Here is a 23,195-nt window from a genome sequence, read left to right on the forward strand (position 1 = left end):
ATGATTATTAAAAACAAAAAAATCATCTTCATATGGGAGACTGCTCAATTGAAATATTTCAACTTCCTATTTGCAGATCATTCATGTAGTGAACAAGACATATTGTAAAATTGTGTTGGGGCTTAAGGTGACATCGATCGTTGAGCTATAAACCAAAACCGAATGCCCCTGTGCTTTACTAGTTGGTTCTTACCTTCATTTCTGCTAAGTTCGATGTCAGCAAACAGCCCGATCTTGATAATCTGCCACAGAAGTCCCAAGACCAAATGGGGCTTTCCTTCTCTCAAGTCTTGTGCACCAATATTGACAACATGGCAGCCAATGGCGGAGGCAGAGTTCAAAGCAAGATTCAGGTTTTCCTATGCAATGAAAATGTTGAGATCTCTCATCAGACTGTACATCAAATTCAGAAAACAGGTTAGTGATTCACCGTTCTGAAGTTAGAAGTGGCACAGAGGGACACGCCTGTACTGTACAGCTCACAATCCCCAACACCATCCTATTCCCGATTCCAGCTGTGGACAGGAGCCAAGTGGATGACAGGTCCCGGTTTTAGAAACCTTCAAAGGGTCTGAACAGAATCAGCGGGCTGGGAAAAGGTTGAGACTACCCTCAATGTCGCAGTGGGTGCATGACCTGAGGAGACTACCCTCAATGTCGCAGTGGGTGCATGACCTGAGGAGACTACCCTCAATGTCGCAGTGGGTGCATGACCTTGGGAGACAACACTCAATGTCGCAGTGGGTGCATGACCTTGGGAGACAACGCTCAATGGGATGTGGGCGTCACTGGCGAGGCCGGCATTTATTGCCCATCCCTAATTGCCCTAGAGAAGATGGTGGTGAGCCGCCTTCTTGAACCGCTGCAGTCCGTGTGGTGAAGGTTCTCCCACAGTGCTGTTAGGAAGGGAGTTCCAGGATTTTAACCCAGCAACGATGGAGGAGATATTAGGACAAGTGAAGTAGGTTTTAAGGAACATCTTAAAGAAGGAGAGAGGTGGAGAGGCAGAGAGGTTTGGGGAGGGATTTCCAGAGCTTAGGGCCTAGATGGCTGAAGGCATGGCCACCAATGGTGGGGCGAAGGATGTGGGGGCTGCACAAAAGGCCAGAAATGGAGGAACGTAGAGTTCGGAGGGTTGTCGGGCTGGAGGGGGTTACAGAAATAGGGAGGGATGATCATGGTTCCAGTGAATAAAACCCTTCAAGAATGAAGCTTCAAGGTAGCTGCTCAATGCCTGACTTGACATGCCAAACTTCGTTAAAATAGTTGTTGTTCCTCCTCCACTGGGCAGACATCAATCCAAGGAGGATGGCCTCTCAGGGCCTTGTCACTATAGTAGCAGTACAGGCAACAGTTGATACCAGGGCAGTTTCAGCACTGTCCAAAAGAAAGAAGCCCATGGCCTCCAGCAACCTGAGGGAAATTGTCTTTCTTCAAAATGGTCAGACTTTGCCATCTTTTTTAAAAGGAGGAAATGGAAGACAATGGAAGGGTTATCTTCCAGAAACTCCCTCCAGCCCCAGGAGGGGGTTCTGGACAGAGTACAATCTTAGCACATCTCATCTGATGAGTATAATTCCAGGATAGCCTCCTCAGTTGAGCATCCAGCATAAACACATCTGTCACAACATCACCCTGCACCTGAGGAAGAGACAAACATTTGTTGGGGGGGTAGAGGGGGAGTTGTAGGGAATGAGAACATGGGAGGAGGGAGGGCCTCACACAACTGAACATTTAACAACATGTGGCTGAAGATCCTGATGAATACTTTGGTGGGTATTGGCCATGGTCATTCAGATCAAACTAGGTCACAGCAGGCTGGTACTGAAAATGAAAATTAGTTAACAAAAGTGCAAGAATTTGCAAATTAAACTCCAACAATCTATTGAACGAACTGATTAGAACTTTCTCTGGTGTGGTGACAGAGTAATAATAGGATCTTACAGCACAGAATGAGTCCATTCAGCCCATCGTGCCTGTGCCAGCTCTTTGAAAGAGCTATCCAATTAGTCCGTCCCCCCCAACCCTTACTCTTCCCCATAGCCCTGAAAACTTTTGCTTGGAATCCACTGTTAATGACAGGAGAAAAACAACTAAGAGTATCACTACTACAAACACAGCATTCAAGTGTCGCTGAGGATTATTGAACACAACGACCATTAATCTGAAAATAAGACCTAGGTTCCCATTACCTGAATAGTAAATGCTGTGAGCTTTTTCTTGTTGATGGTTCTTTCATCAATTGTATCAGGCACAGAGAGGTTGATCATTTTGCTGAAAGTGGAGAAGGAGAACATTATTGATGATACACCAAATCTCCAACATCTGATGACTAAACAATATTGCAATTTACGGTAGTTGACAGGGGCAATCTCGTCTTAATCCACAATATCTATTATGCCAATAAGCTCAAACTTTCAAAACCACCCCACATATCTGGACCCACATCATTTCAGTTCCAGTCAGTCAGTCACTTGCATTTGAACCTATATAGTTGGTGAGAAGCTCTGATGCTGAAATCAATAAATCTGCTAATTGAAATCTCTATTCTGAAGGCAAATTGTTAAAAAAAAAGGCCCACCATCACCTGCACAGGGCAATAAATGTGGCTTTGTCAGCATTGCCCACATCTCAGAAACAAGTAAATAATTTTTTAAAAGCCCATCTTAGATGAGATTGTAAGCGTGTTTTCCAAATTTGATTGGTAAGAGGGGCAAGAAATGGGCATTACACCTGGGGCTGTGATCACAATTCTGGAGCAGTTGACACAGCTGCCTTAACACGAGGCTTACTGACAATCAAAGCCAGGATGGTCAAATTACAATTGTGGATGGGATTACAGAATATGAATAAATCTAAGCTGCTCGCTACCTTTATCACCCATTTCACTAGACTACAAAGTTCATTTTACTTGTAAGTTTGTAAGCATACTAGATAAATACACTGCTACACGTTCCAATGTTGCAATATTTACTATGATAACTACTTTGGTCAGATTTTGCATCTGCTTGATATAGAATGAAATTTGCTATAAACTTGGCAGCGAACATGAATGGTTTACCTTCTAAGCATTTTCAGCAAATTACTCCATCAATACCGCAGGGTGACAAATTCCCGTCCATTGTGGCACATGAATGTACAAAAATGAACAATCATTTTATCAAATCTTATGTCCCACTTGGGATACTAAACACTTAACTCTCAAACTCAGCATTCTAAACTGACTCTGACCCATCCGTAACCCACATTAAATCTAAAATCGGATCAACTATTCAGATCAACTAAATAGGTCAGAGGGGACCAGGGGTCATAATTTTATGTTGTATAAAGGCCAGATTTAGGTTAGATGTCAGGAGGTGGTTCTTCACCCATTGAATAGTGGGCCTCTGGAACAGGCTGCTGGCTTGTGCGGTAGACACAGATTCGCTGAATTCCTTCAAGCGACAGCTGGACCTTGTTCCTGGCTGGGGAGGAGATCACTTCATACAAAAGGTAGGCACAGCATAACATTATCAGGGCCAGAGTGATCTTCTGGATTAGTTTCAATTGCCTGTGGGGGTCGGAGAGGAATTTCCCAGATGTTTTTTTCCCCAATTGGCCTGGGATTTTCTGGTTTTTCGCCCCTCCCAAGAGGGAACATGGCTTTTGGGTGGGGTGGGGAGTCTATATATTGTGATGCACAAGGTATCTCAGTTGTGGGAGACAGGCTGGATGGACTAGAGCATCTTTTCCTGTCTGCCATTGTTTGTTATTTTCATTAAATCGTAGAGCGAGTGAACAGGCACACAGGGCTCTGCTCCAAATCTCTCTCACTCCACAAAAAAGGCAGCTACTGCTTCTAAATGCTCACACTTTCGCAAAGTTGGTTTGCACTCTCACATAGCAGCATGCTACAAATCAAAGGAAATAAACAGTGATCTACGTCGACAAGGACCCTTCGCCCCAGCTACACAATGGGCTAGCACCCTGGTTACATAACTTAGCGAAACATCCTCTCAATGACAGTTGTAACAGGTGGGAGATAAATAGTTAGCACCATGACAAGTGAAATTTAAACAGGTTTCCTCACACTTGGAAAAGTCACGCAACAGAATGATGCCAGAGCTTAAAGGGTTAAATTATGAGCTCAGGTTGCATAAACAAGGTTTATGTTCCCTTGAGTTGGATGAGGGATGATTTAATTGAGGTGTTTAAAATAATAAAGGAATTCGATAGGATAGATACAGACAATCCTCTGGTGGGGGAATCCAGGACAAGTGGACACAATCTTAAAATTAGAACCAAGCCAATTAAGAGGGAAATCAGGAAGCACTTTTTCCACACAAAGGGTGGAAGAAATCTCTTTTCCCCCCAAAAGGCTGTGGAATTGAAATTTTCAAGGCTGAGACTGATAGAGTAAGAGTATCAAAGGATATGGAGCAAAGGCAGGTAAATGGAATTGAGGTACAGATCAGCCAGAGTAAACTAGCAAGAAACATAAAAACAGATTGCAAAAAGCTTCTATAGGTATGTAAAAAGGAAAAGACCGGCGAAGGCAAATGTGGTCCCTTACAGACAGAGACGAGAGAATTTATAATGGGGAATAAAGAAATGGTAGAGAAAGGAAACAAATACTTTGGGCTCGAATTTAGCAGGCCTGCGGGTTCCCAGCGGGTGGTCCTCCGGGAGCGTCGAAAACGCGGACGGGTAATTGTTCGCGTCCCCCACGCGATCGCGGGATAATTGGACCCATTAAGGCCTGCTTCCGGGTTCTGCGCTCCCCAGCTGCGTGCCGGCCGGCTGCGCATGCGCAGTACCGTCGACGCGATGTAGGAGCTCCAGTTAAAGGGGCAGTCTCCCAAAGCCCCTCCTGCTGCAAGCAAGAGGTCTGGGAGAATGGCTCAACCAAGGGGAAAGGCTGCGCCCCGTTTTTCAGATCTGGCACTGCAGCTGATGCTGGAGGGCGTGAGGAGGAGGAGGGAAACACTCTTCCCTGAGGATGGGCGCAAGTTCCCTGCCGCCGCAACCAGGAAGGCATGGGCAGAGGTGGCGGCGGAGGTGAGCAGCAGGGGCAACACCCCAAGGACTTGGGAGCAGTGCCGCAAGCGCTTCAATGACCTGACTAGGTCTGGCAAGGTGAGTACACCAATGCACCCTCCCACATCCCGTCCCCACCATCACGCCAAGCAGATCACAACCCCCTCCTGCACAGCCACCACTGCGCTCCATCAGCAATCCTCACAGCCACTCATTCACCATCCTCGCCGTGCACGCAAGTACCCACCGTCCCTGACCCCACCCGAACACTACCACACACCCCAATCCCCATGCAATGGGATGGGCACGTGGCCCACACTTCCTCCCATCCGTTCCGCGCCACGCTCAACCCAACCACACCGATGCTCGATGCGTCTCACGATGCAAGACGCACACACTCACACATCTGTGTTTTGCCTTCACAGGAGAAGAGGAGCAAGAACAACCGCGAAAGGGCACGCACCGGAGGTGGGCCGCCGCAAGTGGTGGAGCTCACCGACGCAGAGGTGGAGGCGCTCGACCTCGCCCGCACGCGACATTGCCTGTCGGTGGCCGATGGCGAGTGTGTCGCTGCCGAAATGGGCGGTAAGGGAAAGCTGACACTCAACACCCATGATCGCGAGTGACCGTATCATCACCTGCCATCAGGCGCACTGTCAAGTTGGTCCACATGCCTCAAAGTGCCCTCTGTTCTCTTGCAGGTGCGTCTTTGGATCAAGCGAGCATGGAGGGCGATTCCTCAGAGGACATGGCGGTCTCTGAGGGTGCATCGTCACATCAGAGCCAACCATCCACCAGCGCAGAGACACGCACCTCGGTGGGTCCCCCTCGCCAACTAGTTGGGGTAGCACTTGGTGAGTCACTGCGCACGAGTGAGCATGAGCAGACCCTGGTGGCAGGGGCAGCCGCGGAGGGTCCGCGACGGAGGGAGCACTCATCTCCAGGCTCTGCTCAGCCGGACCCAGATGCTGAACCCAGGGGGCCACCAGAGAAAAGGAGAGTCGTCGAGGGCCACCAGCTAATTGCTGAGGTGCTGGCAGAGGTGCCGCGCGCATTGTCCACAATAGCGCAGGCGATGGAGGAGTCCACCTCCTGCATGTGGGCATTGGTGGCGCAGGCACAGGAGGGTACCGACGACACAGTGTCGCAGGTAGGTGCGGGACTGTCTGCGGTGGAGGACAGGCTGGCCTCCCTCGAGCGTCACGCACAGCTCCACTTCGAGTCCTTGCAGGCCCTCACAACGTCTGTACGGATTCAGGGTGAGCAACATTCCGACGCCACCAACAGGCTGAGGGATACACTAGGGGTGGCCTTGCAAGGCCTCACACATGCCATCCAAACTGCCGTCCAGCAGGGTGGAAGGGGTGATGTGGGCCGAGGCCAAGAGAGGGATGATGGTGACCGGGGACATGGAAGCGGGGACGCCTCTCAAGGCGTCCCCACGTCCCACCCGTCGCCCACCTCTCAACCAGCACCCGCAATGGTGCCTCCTCTCCAGGTGGCCGAGTCTGCCCCTGCCCCGGTGCAGGAGGAGCAGTCTGTGGAGGTGCCCTCAAGGGCACCGAAACCCAGGGGCCGTCCGCCAAAAGCATCTACCCGGTCAAGGCAAGAAGACGAGTAACCTGCCACTACCTCTGCTGGAGCCACAGGGGTAGCACCACGTAGGGGTTCCCGGAGAAGAATTCCAAAGGCCTTATAATCACAAAGGGAATACACCAGGGTGTTTATTATTTTGTACTTTGTTTCTTAAATGATGTCACATTCCACATATTAAATAGTCTATTCTCACCACTCCTGCCACCTCTCGTCCATTCTTCCGCGGCTTGTGCAGTAGTTGCGTTCCGTGGAGGCCATCATGACGGCGAACACCTGCTGCCACCCATTGGGCACACTGCTGTGGGTGCAGGATTACTGGCAGCACTCTTCAGTGGAGGGGGCTGGTATGGCCGCTCGCATGTGCAGGTGAGGAGATGCGAGCGCCTCGCAGTGTCTGACTCTAGGAGAACCGTTGACGTATGAGTGCGTCCCTGGCCCGGCGACCATCCCGGTGAGTCGCGGCTCGGCGCATGGGTCGTCCAACATCCTCGGGCGCGTCCTCCTCCTCCGCCTCCTCCTCCTCCTCCTCCTCCTCCTCCTCGCCCTCGCCTTCCTCAATGTGGGTGGCGGGTGTGGATGGGGCCTCCTCCAGCGGCACCCCTCTCTGTTGGGCCATGTTGTGCAGGGCACAGCAGACAACTATGATTCGTCCCACTCTGAATGGTGTGTATTGGAGCGCTCCCCCAGAACGATCAAGGCACCTGAAGCGCATCTTGAGAAGCCCTATGGTCTGCTCAATTGTAGACCTGGTAGCAGTGTGGCTGTCATTGTACCGACGCTCCGGCTCGGTGATGGGGTTCCTCAGAGGTGTCATGAGCCACGTGTGGAGGGGATACCCCTTGTCGCCGAGGAGCCAGCCGTTGCCGGCGTTGGGTGCCTGCAGGATGGGCGGGACGGCGGACTCCCTGAGGACGAAGGCATCGTGGCAGCTGCCGGGGTATCTGGCGCACACGTGTAGGAATCTCTGGCGGTGGTCACAGATGAGCTGGGCGTTCATGGAGTGATACCCCTTCCTGTTGATGAACAGCCCTGGCTCATGCGGAGGTGCCCGTATTGCGATGTGGGTGCAGTCGATTACACCCTGCACCCGTGGGAAGCCGGCCATGGCATGGAATCCAACCGCCCTCTCCATCTGGCTGCGCTCGTCCATGGCGAAGTTGATGTAGTGGGAGGCCCTGCGGAACAACCCATCGGTGACCTGCCTTATGCACTTGTGTGCAGAGGACTGACAGACCCCGGTGATGTCCCCGGTGGCACCCTGGAAGGAACCGGATGCGAAGAAGTTGAGGGCAGTGGTGACTTTGACGGCGACAGGTAAGAAGATGCTGCTTGGTCCATCAGGGAGCAGCTCGTCGTTAAGGAGGCTGCAGATGTCGGCGACTACCTGGCGATTGACTCTGAGCCTCCGTATGCACTGCTCCTCGGAGAGGTCCATGAAGCTGAGCCTCGCTCTGTACACCCTGTGCGGAGGGTAGTGCCTCCTGCGACGCATCTCTCTCTGCGGTTGCCCTCCCTCCTGCTGTGCAGGTGGGTGTGCCGCAGCACCGTGTTGGGGGGCCCCACCTCTCCGAGGCGGACGGCGTGGACTGTGAGGCTGCTGGGGCTGGTCATCCTGTTCGTCCTCCGACGATGTCAACGCACCACCCATCTGGCAGGTGTTGGTGTGAGGGGTTGTGCAGGGTAGGTGGGTGGGTCCTCGGACTGGGGCTGCGGTTTCGTGTCGGTCTGTCCTCTGGCTTGGCGGGGGTTGGTGGAGGGCAGGGGTTGCCCTATGTGACGCGGTGGCCTCCTGCGTGGGTGAGGGCGCTCCCCCGTGGAGCGCACCTTGGCACCTGGCACAGGCTGCTGGCTGCAACACGCCTGGTTTGAAGGGTCCTGTTTCCCCCAGTGTGGGAAACTGACTGCTTTGACCGTAAAATCCCACACTTCCTCTTTTGACAGCTGCTTCAGCTCATTAACTGACCACAACGAGCAAGTTAAGTGCTCTCAAGTGGAACCCCGCTGGCTTTAATTGCCTGCGGGATTCCCACCAGCGGGGCTTGCGCGCGCAGCCCCGCACGTCAGCGCGGTACCCGGAAGTGGCCGGGATTTCGTCTGAATCCGGTCACGTGATCGGAGATCGGGATTTTCGGGGCCCCCCCGCTGGAAACCCGCAGGTAACCCGACCCTAAAATCGAGCCCTTTGTGTCTGTCTACACGGAAGAAGACACAAAAAAGACTCCCAGAAATATTAGAGAACCAAAAGGTCTGGCGAGAATGAGGAACTGAAAGAAAATTGTATTAGTAAATAAAAAAATAGTACTAGAGAAATTATTGGGACTGAAAGTTGATGAATCCCAAGGACCTGATGATCTGCATCCCAGGGTTTTGAAAGAGGTGGCTATAGAGATAGTGGATGCATTGGTTGTCATCTTCCAAAATTCTATAGATTCTGGAATGGTTCCTGCAGATTGGAGGGTAGCAAATGTAACCCCATTATTTAAGAAAGGAGGGAGGGAGAAAACAGCGAACTGCAGACCTGTTAGACTGACATCAGTAGTAGGGAAAATGCTAGAATCTATTATAAAGGATGTGATAACAGGACACTTAGAAAAGAATAATAGGATTTGGCAGAGTCAACATGGATTTATGAAAGGGAAATCATGTTTGACAAACCTACTGGAGTTCTTTGAGGATGTAACTAGTAGAATAGATAAGGGGGAAACCAGTGGATGTGGTGTATTTGGATTTCGCTAAGGTCCCACAGGAGGTTGGTGAACAAAGTTAGAGCACATGGAATTGGGGGTAATATACTGGCCTGCATTGAGAATTGGTTAACAGACAGAAAACAGAGAGTAGGAATAAATGGGTCTTTTTCAGGTTGGCAGGCGGTGACTAGTGGGGTACCGCAGGGATTGGTGCTTGTGCCCCAGCTATTCATAATATATATCAATGATTTGGATGAGGGGACCAAATGTAATATTTCCAAGTTTGATGATGACACAAAACTAGGTGGGAATGTGAGTTGTGAGGAGGATGCAAAGAGGCTTCAAGGGGATATAGACAGGCTAAGTGAGTGGGCAAGAACATGGCAGATGGAATATAATGTGGAAAAATGTGGAAGTTATCCACTTTGGTAGGTAAAACAGAAATGCAGATTATTTTTTTAAATGGTGAGAGATTGGGAAATGTTGATGTTCAAAGGGATCTGGGTGTCCTTGTACATGAGTCACTGAAAGCTAACATGAAGGTGCAGCAAGGCCTTTATTACAAGAGGATTTGAGTACAATTTTGGTCTCCTTACCTAAGAAAGGATACACTTGCCAAAGAGGGAGTGCATCGAAGGTTCACCAGACTGATTCCTGGTATGGCAGGATTGTCGTATGAGGAGAGATTGACTAGACTAGGCCTGTATTCTCTAGAGTTTAGAAGATTGGAGGTGATCTCATTGAAACATACAAAATTCTTACAGGGCTCGACAGGGTAGATGCAGGGAGGTGGTTTTCCCTGGCTGGGGAGTCGAGAACAAGGGGTCACAGCCTCAGAATAAAGAGCAGGCCATTTAGGACTGAGATGAGGAGAAATTTCTTCACTCAGAGGGTGGTGAATCTTTGGAATTCTATATACTCCAGAGGGCTGTGGAGGCTCAGTCATTGAGTACATTCAAAACAGAGATTGATAGATTTCTAGATATTAAAGGCATCAAGGGACATGGGGATGATGCAGGAAAATGGCATTGAGGTGGAAGATCAGCCATGATCTTGTTGAATGGCGGAGCAAGCTCAAGGGGCCAGATGGCCTACTCCTGCTCCTATAACAATGGAAAACAAGCGAGAACAGGCATCAAGGCAATTTGTTGTTGAGAAGGATTCAAGGCCTAAAAGCAGTTTTTAGTAACAAGCAAGCGGCAGTGGGGATTGAATAGGGTTGGACCATTTTAAATAAACTGCAGCAGACAACTGCATCAAATGGCAGATTAAACTACAAAATAAACTCACTCAATCTGTAAAGTAAAACTTCCTTTGTACTAGCCGAAAGCAATAAAAGGAAGTTCAAAAGCTTTTCTGGTGTAGGAGACAAAGAGATCTGCTTCCAGCGATGGCTGATGAAGAACTAAAGGGTGCACCCCAGAGCAGAGTGGTGAAAGATTATCAGACGGCCTAGCTGGCAACTTTCCTAAAAGGGATGTGAGCCGTGAGATGATAGCTATATATTGTTTTTTTTTACATATGTGGACGTTACAATGATCAAAACATTCTGTGAAACCAAATTCCAAACATTTACACTCATCAATTCCCTTAATCTTCCTACACCATTTATAGTAGTGGAGTTTCAAAGCGAGAAATTCTTTCCCATTCAAATAACCAAACTTTTGTATTTACATCATAAATTATTGATAAGTTCTACTTTTTAAATCAAGGAGGTTGGGCTGTTTTAAGCAGCCATGCATAACAAAAGTAGCTATTTTAAAAATATATACTTGGGTATGAATCATAACCCTTCCCAAAGCAACATCAATCAAGAGGAATATTAAAGGGTTCGGCGAGCAATCAGGAAGGTGAGATTAGACTAAGTGGCTCATGTTGAAAAACATTAGTACAGTCTTGATGGTCCGTCCAACTGTAGCTCTGTACGGTTCCTAGGGATCCTCGAAGCACATTTTTCAAGTGGGAACAATTCGACTTGAAACACAAAGCTAAAGAAAATAAGTCAGAAGGAATATTCCATGTTGTGCAGTGCATGATGGGCCAAATAACCACAACTCACTCTATGCTTTGTGCTCTTATCAAACAAAATTAAAAAGGTCAATAGTTGTCAGAGGTACACTGGGTTACTCTTGAGCGAAAAAAGTTATAATAGATTAACTATACTAACTACATCACTGGTACTTAGAAATAATGCAACTCACCAAAGTACAATGCCATTATCAACAGCTTTAAACAAAGCATCTGTATTGGGGTCCATAGGCACCATGCAGTTACAGTCAGGATCACTCTCCAAGGCTTTATTTATCCAGTTAACAAACGCATACTTTTCTTCCTCTGTTCATGTAAGAAAAAATTCAGTTCACAAATCAATTTAAGATGATTTATATTTCACAATGCTATACATGGTACTAAACTCAAGCTCTTTGAAAATCAGCCCAGCTAGCAGGCAGATACTAACATTCAGTTGCCTGGTGAGCAATCTGCTTTCACGTGCACATGAAAACTTAAGGGCTTCTCAACAAAAATGGTTTAGTTAACATTCTTAACTGGGAGACAATTTTTTTTTTACTTTCACGGGGTAAGAGGGGAGGATATTTGTACCCAGAGGCGAGAGATGTCAGTAATGGACAGGGAAACACTGACACCCAGTGTTGGTATCAATTACTCCCACGTTTATACCTGAGCCAAATGAATCGGAAAGCTCCCCTCGTCCCCTCTCCCACTCCCTGCTCTGTTCAAACAATTATCCAACCTCAAGCATAACCCCAAAATGATACCCTACTAAATCCATGACATTTTCCCCACTGCCAACAACCACCATCCTTATGGCCCAAGCAAGGAACTCAGTCCTGCAGGCTCACAGCCACAAGGAACTAGGTTGAGCAGAAAGACGTGACTGTCTGTTCTGCCTGACTTGGATTCAAACTCATGGAGCACTTATGCCTGACTGAACAAGTTCTGAACACTGCCTTAAATTAAAGTTTATTTTGGCACATTTTGGCTGCAATACCTATTCCAGTATCTAACCTTTTTACCCAACTAAGTACTAATAACAGACTAAGTATAAAGGAAGCTGCTGTTTATTTTCCAGCGGATTTACTAAAGGGCAAGTACATTTCATACATTCCATTATTTTGCAGGATTTCAAACAAAGCTGAGCCAGACAGATTAACACTTGCATACCATTTCTGAATATTACATTTCATTTTCTTCAGGTACTGTAATATGGGAACAGTGACAAGGACTAACAAATGCACGAGGGAAAGAGAACATTTTGAAACAGCTCAATGTCCTCCTATTCCATCGGAATCCAGTTGATTGCCTGCAGCAAATAATGTTTGGACTTTTTATGCTTCAGCCAAAGAAGGAGACTTCTTTTTGTACACAAGCAGCTATTTTGAATTAACATAGATCAACTTGAGATGGATAGGACAACCAGCAACTATTCAAGTCAATTATCAAGGCTTTACACGAATTAGTGTTTAGTCCCATAAAAGACTTCAATATAAATAGAGCCCACCCAACACGCGAGAGAGAGAGAGAGAGAGAGAGAGAGAGAGAGAGAGAGAGAGAGAGAAAAAAAAAGGTGGGGCAGCGAGGCGGAGGCAAAGAACTAGGGGGTCGGCCATTTAAGACGGAGATGAGGAGGAATTTCTTCACTCAGAGGGTTGTGAATCTTTGAAATTCTTTACCCCAGAGGGCTGTGGATGCCCAGTCATTGAGTATATTCAAGGTTGAGACAGATAGATTTTTGGACTCTAGGGGAATCAAGGGATATGGGGATTGGGCAGGAAAGTGGAGTTGAGGTTGAAGATCAACCATGATCTTATTGAATGGTGAAGCAGGCTCAAGGGGTCGTATGGCCTACTCCTGCTCCTATTTCTTATGTTTTTATGTCCAAAGACGTTCTCCCACCCTATTATCCCCCCCCTCCCATTATAACCTTCACTATAGGCTTTAAACTTGAGCATGCTTAGTGAGTAACTGCCCTGAATGTGCATCACCAAATATGGTTCAACCTACCAAGACCTATAATTGCATTTTTTCTCCACAACCAACTTGTCTCTTTCAATATCCCTCAACTGAACCTTCCATCCTTCATCTCAGACACCACACGCCAGCAGCTATGGATTTCAGTTTATTAATTCTGACCATCCACTCTGCTGCCTCAAGACACCTCTCCTTCTGATCTACATCCCTCCATCCAGCATCTCCCTAACCGAGCACCGATACATCCCATGGTTTTCCCCCCCACCCCCCCCAACCCTTCACTAAACTTATTTCGTCAATGGACCCCACCACTCCTCCCCTGACCCCCCCTCTCGTCCCAGCTCCTGACTACCCAGCTCCGTGCTTGCTGATATCTGTTCTCTTGCACAGTCCCTACATCCTTCAAAACTGCCATCACCCCTCCTCAAACCTCAGCTACCACCCCATTTCCGATCTTACCTTTCTTTCTAGTGTTGCCTTACAATTATGTTTATATCTCTCTCGTTAGATGTCCTCTAATCAGGCCTCTGTCCTGCCTGTAACACTGGTCAAAATCAAACAGTACACTTCGAGACTGTAGTTGTGACTCACTCTTCCTAACCATCCTCAACTCTCCACTGCCTTTAACATACTAATCTCCTTCAATGCATCTTGTCCACAGTACATATCTGTGATGTTGCTCCCTCATGATTCTAACGCTCCCTATTGCAGTGCACATAATATATTGCCTTCAACAGTTTCTCTTCTCATGCTGGCACATGTATCTGATGTATCTCAGGGCTCCATCCTTGGCCCTTGCTGTGGGCAAATTGGCTGCCATGTTTGACTACTAAACAACAGTGACCACACTTCAAAAGTAATTCATGGGATATAAGGCACTTTGGGTTGCCTCTAGGATGTGAAAGACACTATACAAAAGCAAGTTCTTTTCTGTCTTTGGATGAGCCGAAACCTCTTCTAGCTAGATGTCAGCAAAACCAAAGATATCCGCAAACACCTCGGTGCCTCAGGCATCAACTTCAATATCCCTTCCACTCTCCCGCCACCTAAAGCTAAGCCCGGGGCATGGAACATTGGCGTACTGCTCGACTTAGATTCACCTTCTTCCGTGGTATCCAGTTATCAAGATTGCTTTCTCTTACCTTCTAAACATCACCTGCCTCCACCCATATCTCTTCCAGCTCTACTACCAAAACCCTTATCCATCTCGACTGCCTCAAGGCTCAATTTCTCCCACCTGCTACTTCTTGGCCTCATCCCCTCCATAAAATTATAATTAATCAAGAATGACAAGACCCGTACCCCACCCTCTCCAAGCTCCACTGACTCCCCGTGCTGCAATGAAACAACCAAGGCCCTCATTCTTGCCTTCAAATGCCTCCGCATTCCTTTCACCAGTCGACCTCAGTGATTTCCTCCAGCTGTACACACACTCCAGCCAATTCCTCATTTCCCATTCCTTTGGCCACTATGACTTTGCCCTTTAGAACTTCCTCCCTCAGTAGAGTAAATGGACTTTACTATGTAGCTGGGCTTGTTGTACCTTACCCAACAGAGTGTATTCGGAATTGGCACTAGGCATCCAAACATGGGCAAATGTTCCATTCCCAACACTACTGACTTCCCTTACCTTGATAAGCAAAAAACACAACACAAAATTTTTTTGAAATAGAATAAAAGAACACAAGAAAAGGAATCAACTATGAAGACAGTAAATAATAATAGGAAATAATGGCAGAAGGCAAGCCACTTTAGAACCCACTTACCTTGATTTCACCATGGCACCCAACCATTACATATAGAATAACTCATAGGATGGAGTCTGTTACAAGGCAGGAAACAGAGGGGTTGAGATGATGCAATTGAATAAACAGACTACGGAATTTTAGCTTATCTACCTTCAGAATTATATTTTGGACAAGTCAATCATCACATGTAAAAATGAACAGGCAAACAGCCAAACCAGGAACAACCACTGAGACACAGCCCTTTGAAAAGCCTGGTGTTACACACTGAATATTTGCACCCCGTCCTCCCCCACCCCCTCCAAACAACCCCTATAGATAAGTCTTGATTTGGAATCATACCTCAATTTTTGGGTAAGGTTGCAACAGGGAGAGAAACAGAATTGATACAATGAGGAAGGATAATCACACACTAATGGCAAACTCTAAGTGATGCCAAGTCAAAAAGAGAACCAAAAGCCAGGTAGGAAACAAGATTTTACCAAAGGTTAAATTAAGTACAAAAAATGAGGAATATAATAACTAACATTCTTTAGATTTAGACTGATTAAGTGAGTTGGTGGAACTACAGCAGATGCAGTTCAATGTAACAAAGTGAGATAGTACTAGATGCAAAAAGAGTATGAATGGATCAGCACTGAGGGTGGGGTGCAAAAGGGGATTTAGGGTCCAGATACAAGTCATTACAAAAGTGACCAAAAAAGTTTTAAAAAAATTTATTCTGGTATGTGGGTGTCTCAGAAAAAATAACCTGGTCGCTTTTTGCATGTGCAGCAATGTGTGTGAGTTGAGCGTACCTGAATAAGAATGCTGGGTTCCTTCACTGGACTGTAGAGATGTTCCACCAATGGCACAGATGCCCTCTCTCCTGTTGATCGCCATTCTGAACGTTTTAGCAACATGGCTACTTTTTAAATCTTGAACAATCTGTGAATGAAACAATTACATGGGAGCACTTCAGTTTAACTGAAAACTATGATTCACGGTCTTGCACTTAACTAGCCTAGCATCCATTTAAACTGTTTCACTCGTGGCATAAGTACAATTGTGCTGCGGCATGCCATTTAATATACCATGTAATAATCAGTGTACCTCAATGTCAGGCTAATTCCACCCCATTCAGTTGATTTTAGTTTAAGTTAACGTGATGGACAAATAGATTTACTGCCGATCATTTTAATCCACTTTGATCAGCGTCAAATTTCCAATTCGAATTACTGCGTTGCTGAAGTTTTCTACATTTGCCCAAACCCTTAATGAACATGTCTGTGAACCAGCTCAGCCTCAGTGGGAGCAAGGACACCTCAAGAAACAAAACCCTCTCAAAGATTGTCCTGGCTCAACCATTCAATTGTGCACCTATAGCTCTAGCAAAAGCATGCAACAAAACAAAAAGGTCTGAAAAGACTGGGTTGCAATTATTTTACACTGGAATGGATAAACAGCTAGTAATGCATCTTAACCTCAATAAAATAAACATGAAGTGGACTGTCATTCACATAATGCTGACTCTAGTGCATTGTTCGTGACTTGTTCCTGTTCTGATGCATTAACAGAAGCATTGGTGCACTTTAAACAGCCTGTGTTTATACAAGGACTAGGCAAAGATAGTTTTGTGCTGAAATTAAAAGGCAAGCTGTACTTTGAAATTGTGCAACATCACTACATCAACGTAATTTCAGTACCTGTAATGGTAGCCACGTCCTTATTTAATCTGTTACAACCAGAGAATGACAAGTCACTTGACACAGATACAGAATTTGGATATAAGTGTAATAGTGAGTTCATATTGCCCAAAATCCAGTTTTATTACAGGAAATTCCAGTGAAAGTGAAAAAATAGTTAGTGTTCTTCTCTGTCCTTTACTCTTTCAGCAACCTCAGTGGTCTTGCTTGGAGTTTAGTTTGTCATTTAATAGCTTTAGTGATCTCAACACTGGAAGCTGAAATCTTCCCGTTCATAGGAACTGCCCATACTATAGGACAAGAAGCAAATTTGAGTGTATGCTCTCAGGCACTTCTACCAATGGTTTACCCTCCAACTCAACGTCTCCTCACCCTGAGCACTTCCTCCCTGTTGAAAATCAAAACTCGTTGCAGTGGCCCACTCGACGTTCTTTCCCAATATCTCAAATTTATGGCACTCCTCACCTCCCTAAAAACCCAATCTTGGCATCACCTGATCACAGTTACTTGATTTGCCATACTCTTTTCAGGCATAGTCATGTCCTGCCTTGGCCATTAATCTAAGGTTCTCAATTGTAAAAATTGTTGCATTACATTCTCAGCTATCAGGAAGACTGGAGAGAAGAAAATGGACTCAATTTTAAAATTGTGGCGGGATGGCAGCTGGGGGGGGGGGGGGGGGGAAAAGAGAGAGGCGGGCGGTGAAGGTGGGCGTGGCAAACCCGAATAAAAAAAGACTAACCTTTTCCAACGCGATGTAATTGATGGTGATTAAAGTTGTTTCCGGGTTTCACGCCTGGCAGCCAGCCTGATTGACAGGCTGGCTGTGGACAGGAGCTGCAACATCGCCCGGGGGGGCGGGGGAAGAGAGAAGAGAGAAGAGAGAAAGAGAGAGAAAGAAAGAGCAAGACGTCATCCAGCACTGGAACAGAGAGTGGAGGGCTCTGAAGATCGGGGGGGGGGGGAAAGAGAGAAAGAAAGAGCAAGACGTCATCCGGCACTGGAACAGAGAGTGGAGGGCTCTGATGATCGGGGGGGGGAGGGGGAAGAGAAAGAGAAAGGGGGAGAGGGGGACACGGGACAATTATATTGAGGCTAAAAGGGTTAAATTATGAGCTCAGGTTGCATAGATTAGGCATTATTCCCTTGAGTATAGAAGATTACGGGCTAATCTAATTGAGATGTTTAAATGATTAATGGAGTTGATAGGGTAGATAGAGAGAAATGATTTCCTCTGGCAGAGGAGTCCACAACAAGGGGACATAACCTTAAAATTAGAACTAGGTCGATCAGGGGTGATGTCAGGAAGCACTTCTTCACACAAAGAGCAGTGGAAATCTGGAACACTCTCCCCCAGAAAGCTGTTGGGTCTATTGAAAATTTCAAAACTGAGATTAATAGATTTTTGTTAGGCAAGGGTATTAACGGATATGGAACTAAGCAGGTAAATGGGGTCGAAATACACACCAGCCACAATCTAATTGAATGGCCGAACAAGCTCGAGAGGATGAATGACCTACTCCAGTTCCTATGTTCCTAAAATGCGTTCAACACTGTGCTTGCATTAGAAATAAAACACTTCAGGCACCCAGTGTTAGCATCAAGCACTCTCAATTTAGGTACAGTGCAATGAGCTGGGGAGTAAAGCTCTTTCCAATGTGCCTCAGCACAGCAAGCCCTACAGTGCCAATGTGACACTGCGATTTCCTAAATCTTTGTGAATGTCAATGTAGTGCAAAATTCGGGACAGGAGTGTGCTATGGGCCTACGCCAGTCAAGAACTGGCTCGAGACTTAAATTTAGGGCTTTTTAAACCAGCAGGGAGAGAGAGATTTCATTCCATCTGTCTGCACTGATTTCAAATACAAATACCAGAGGTGAAAGTATAGTGTACTAAATCCACCATACTCTTCACTCCCCATTTGTTGGATTTTAACATCAGCAAATTAAAACTTAAGAAAGGAATTAAAACACACCAACTATGAACCAGTCAGTGGGATGCAGAAGAACAACTAGGAAGCCATCACAAAAATCACAAGTAAATTAGAGACTAGAGGATGGAACTGAGGCCCATTGTTGAATGCCTAAACTTGGAAGCCATCAATTTTTTTTTTGCAGCTCAAACCTAGAAAGTAACTCACACCCCTGACTAAGAGCTAAATGGAATTATTCAGCCCCAATCTTCGCAGATTTGCCTGCTGACTACTGTCACAAGGAGCCTCAGTTTGAATAGAGAATGAGATCCTTTGTACATTGTACTTGTCCAATGCCAACCTCAATAAACGGGTCTACTCTGATTCAGAGAATATATTTTTCATTTATTACCTCACTAGATAAACAGAAGGGTTAAGAAAGGCAAGAGGGACCCTTTGAATCCCTGGGAATTACCATCTCAGCCTTTCTAGATTTACTCAATATTTTTGAAATTCATCCAATTAAATTCAGAGAAAGGAAATACTAGTAGTGACTGCCTGATCATGGAAGTTTTGCTGGAGTACAGATTTATAGGCATCGTATTTTCTTTCAGAACAAATTTTTTCAACAAGCTTATTGGACTGGTGCACACAATGACAGTCACAGATGAGCAAGCTTGAGAACTGGCAATCTAGAGCTACACATACCATAGGAAGGGAAAACTGTGTGTGAGGGAGTATGGGATACAATGAAAGACTGCTTTCCAAATTGTGCCCAAAGTAAAGGATTTCATAGTCATGTTGGGTGATTGATAGAAGTGGGAAACGTGTTCACTCAGTGTCAGTGCCAAGTATAGTCAGATGAAGGGCCAAATCCTGCTACTTTGCTCCAATAATGCACCTTAACCCAACCTCATGCTTTACTGCACCAGTTCACAGGTTTCCATTTCACACACCAAACACCCTTGTGGCTCGAGTGAGATTGCTAACTTAGTGCCAAGTTACGGACAGTTTTGTTCCACAAGTCTATGCCCACAAGGAACGGATTTGAAACTGCCCCAAACTCATTTCCCCTCCAGCCAACAGAGGAGACTAGGCATTGCATGGACTGGAAAGAAACTCAGCTTTAAGTTATAAATTGACATGGCGTTAGCTTACGGTGCCACCCAGTTTCCTACCACAGTCAGTATGAAAAGGAAATAGCCGAATTTCCTCTATTTGTAAGTTACTGATGTTGGCACATGACCCAGGATGTGTGGGGAACGAATGATACATGTTTTTGTGCAGCAAGATTGTTAAACTGTGTTTAAAAAATACAATTTGCAGGGGGATGAAAAAATTGTTTGCTAGTTTCTTGAAGCTCACTGTTACACTACTCTTTTGGGATTTCTTGGCACCTCTTCCTCTAGATACTACAGCTTCTGTACTTTAAATTACTTTTATAAGTGAGTCTTAACTCCTTACAGTTTTAAGATCATCTTTACTGGCCCTGATATTGAGGCAAGTTTCTAATAGCAAGCCAAGGACAACAAACAGAAATACTTTTGTACATTGCTTTAGCTACAGGACCTATCAGGAGCCTCCATAAGACCTTGGTCATGTATTGAAAAGTGGTAGAGCACTGCACCATCAGACATCATTTTAGACTTAGTGAGTGAAAATATTGCATAAGAGATGCAGTGATTATCTAATTGAGAACTGAACTGATTGAACCTATCTTTCTCTGAAGGCTCCAACCGACTGGACTCAACCCAAATCAAATTGAACAACTTCAGCTCTTTAGAGATCTCAAAAGAGTGTTACCGGGAGTTTCCTGGGTTTAAATAACTGTTAGCTACTTTCATCAATAACTGCCAGCCACATATATAACTGAGATCAGACCCTACGGGATTCTCTCCAAAATTACAGAAAGCTTGAGGGAGGGCCAGCCAGGTGCACAATGGTTGCAGCTTTTTTAAACTTCTCAACTTCGAATTTCCTGGTGGGACACTATGCCTTTGCACACGAAAATCTCCCACCTGAATGCAGAGCTCAAACAGGACCCAGTGGTAGATTACAGGCACAAAGAAAGGAACTGTGGAAATTTGAGGTCCCAAAAATCTCCTCTCTGGCCTTATGAGTGAAGTCAGAACAGCAATCAATTTGTTTTAGACTGACCCTAGAAACAGCACCACCTGGTGTTCAGTTTTCTCTCAGACTCAGAATGCTTCTTCAATGAGTTGGAACCCAAGCTTGCTGTGTTTAGCACTGAGCCAAAGCATCTAACTGATCTGAAGGACTACCTTGCTGTGAATTAAACTGGACCTTGTTGCTTAGCTTGCCATGGGCTGTACTCGTTAAAAATCGTATGATGTCTACAGACAAGGCAATCATTGGGTTGAGTCATGGAGAAACCATGGGGTGAAGCACAATATTTGCTGTATAACCACTTTTTAGGGCATACTGGAGATGGATCCCTGTTTGGATGACTATCTATTCATTTACATGTGAAGGTCAAACAAAAGATGAACATTTCATAACGTTGCATAATGAAGGACTGAGGCATCAAAGTTAAATTGTGCAGAGTTTTGTTAATTTCCACTTAATTCTGTTCTTAAAGAAAATCTGTTACAAATATATTACACTGCTTGGCCATATGATCACCCACTAAGATGGCAGGCAGATTTGCCTTTATAACGAACCCTGTGCCTCAATTGCTTCACAAACAGTCTTGAAAGATGGTGTGACTGTTGTTACATGGGCTAACAACAAAGTAAACTTTCCCAACAGAGATCCTGGCAACGTTATGAATAATTTTATACAACACCTTGAAGCAGAACCTAAATATATATTATTAAAACCCTTATGTACGCATGCACTTCCTATCCGACTTTCTTTTGTCATTGTTTTTGGTCACGTTTAGGTTACATTTAACATTGGAACTGCCTATGTAAACATCTAGGCCTAGAAATTGGATTGCACAGCTCTGAAGGGTTTAATATGAAGTGAGTACACTCAGTCCACATGAAGAGAACACAGCATATCAAATTGGTTAGGGAGCCCACCTACAACTAGCGTTAGGGCCACTGCCTATGCAAATGGAGAGTCTAACGCGTCTTTCAACCCTTTTGGGAAACTGGACAGCGACTGACCGCAGCATGCACCATGCTTCTTGTGGCCATTTTTCGTGGGCCCAAAGCAGCCAAACCAGTGGTCCTTTTGGTTGTCACCAATAGGATACCTGAATATGGAACCAGGAGGAACAGGAGTGCTCCTCCTGACTCCATATTGAAACTGTGGGCCACCGCCGGCCATCACTCGGATCGCTCCGCTCCCAATTTCCTCCCCCGGACTTACCGTAGGTCCGGTGCAGGCATAGATGCCGTCCGAATTTCCTCCTCTTTGTGTCCGGCATACTGCCTCTTGGGGCATATTGAGCGCTCCCAGCACACAGTCATGACCCGATAATGCAAGAGGACCAATTCTGTTTATCCTCTTGCACATAAGTTGCGGTCATTGCCATCGCTGGGATCAGCCCGAATTCGGTTGCGAACACAATTTCTAGGCCTTCGAGTGGAAATCCCGGGTGTGTAAACAGTTGTCTGTAACGATGTAGTTACAGGCCCTGCCAGGAGGTGGTGCTTCAGAGTGTGTTTCTAAAGCTTCTTTTCCAACCTATTAATTAAATGACTGTAGGCAACTTGCTGGTTTGACTGAAATGTACAGCAAAGGGGTCACTAACTTTTAGCTTTCCATGAATAAGACAGCAGAAATAAAAGGATACAACATTCTTAGTGAGGTGAAACAAGAAGAAAAAAGGAAAAATCCCTTGCCCCACTCGTCTTTAAAGAAGTTGCTGGTCGAAAATATTTGATAAATCACATTGCTCTGCAGCTAAGCACATCCCAAGCATTCCATCAACATGTTGGAACTGGATGTTAAACATGCAAGTGCTGCTAAAAATGGAGCAATCATGAACCTCAAACGTGCAAAAGTGCTGAGAATGAAGGAAATAAGACTTACTACACAACCAAGGAATTCAAAACAAACAGGGTTGAAAAAAATGACAGAGTGCAAAAGAAAATGCGAAGAGATCACATACAAGTATAAAACCTGCTGAAAAAGCAGAGAGAGATAAAATAAGAATGTCTTTTGTTTAACAATATTCGTTCATTGCAACTGGCCTTCATGTAAACATTAAAAAAAATTTAAATAAATAATGTGCAGACAGTTTAATATTCCATAAACTTTCAAGCTTTTTCACATTCATTTCCAGCTGACGGTAACAACCAATTACAATTCATTTAGCGTGCAAATTTTGTTGCTGGGTTCATGAAAAAAAATTACATACAATGAAAAGGAATTTGCAAATTTCCTAGTGTGCTGGCATATTTACAGAACATGATGCTGATTAGATAAATCATATCACTGACATACCATACTTTTACTCCTGGACTCAGCTAATTTGGCTTGAGTTACTAAGTGTGGAACCTTAGTTCTCGACTGTTTTATAAGGTTTTGTGGGAACAATCACTGCAGGATTCATTTTGGTCTAAAATGGAGGACAGGGTGAATCACGAGGGT

General features: G+C 45.6%; 1 protein-coding gene across 1 annotated transcript in view; it reads right to left on the reverse strand.

Annotated features, from left to right (window-relative positions):
* Positions 1 to 23,195, reverse strand: part of pls3 (plastin 3 (T isoform)) — a 108,586-nt gene that overhangs the window by 38,303 nt on the left and 47,088 nt on the right. Inside the window, exons 4-7 of the mRNA XM_067996817.1 lie at positions 15,832 to 15,961; positions 11,501 to 11,633; positions 2,193 to 2,274; positions 194 to 359 (exon numbers count right to left, since the gene is read on the reverse strand). Coding sequence (XP_067852918.1) covers positions 194 to 359; positions 2,193 to 2,274; positions 11,501 to 11,633; positions 15,832 to 15,961 — 511 coding nt within the window. The remainder of the gene's footprint in view (positions 1 to 193; positions 360 to 2,192; positions 2,275 to 11,500; positions 11,634 to 15,831; positions 15,962 to 23,195) is intronic.

Source organism: Heptranchias perlo, chromosome 15, assembly GCF_035084215.1.
Source record: "Heptranchias perlo isolate sHepPer1 chromosome 15, sHepPer1.hap1, whole genome shotgun sequence".
NCBI classification, from domain to species: Eukaryota; Metazoa; Chordata; class Chondrichthyes; order Hexanchiformes; family Hexanchidae; genus Heptranchias; species Heptranchias perlo.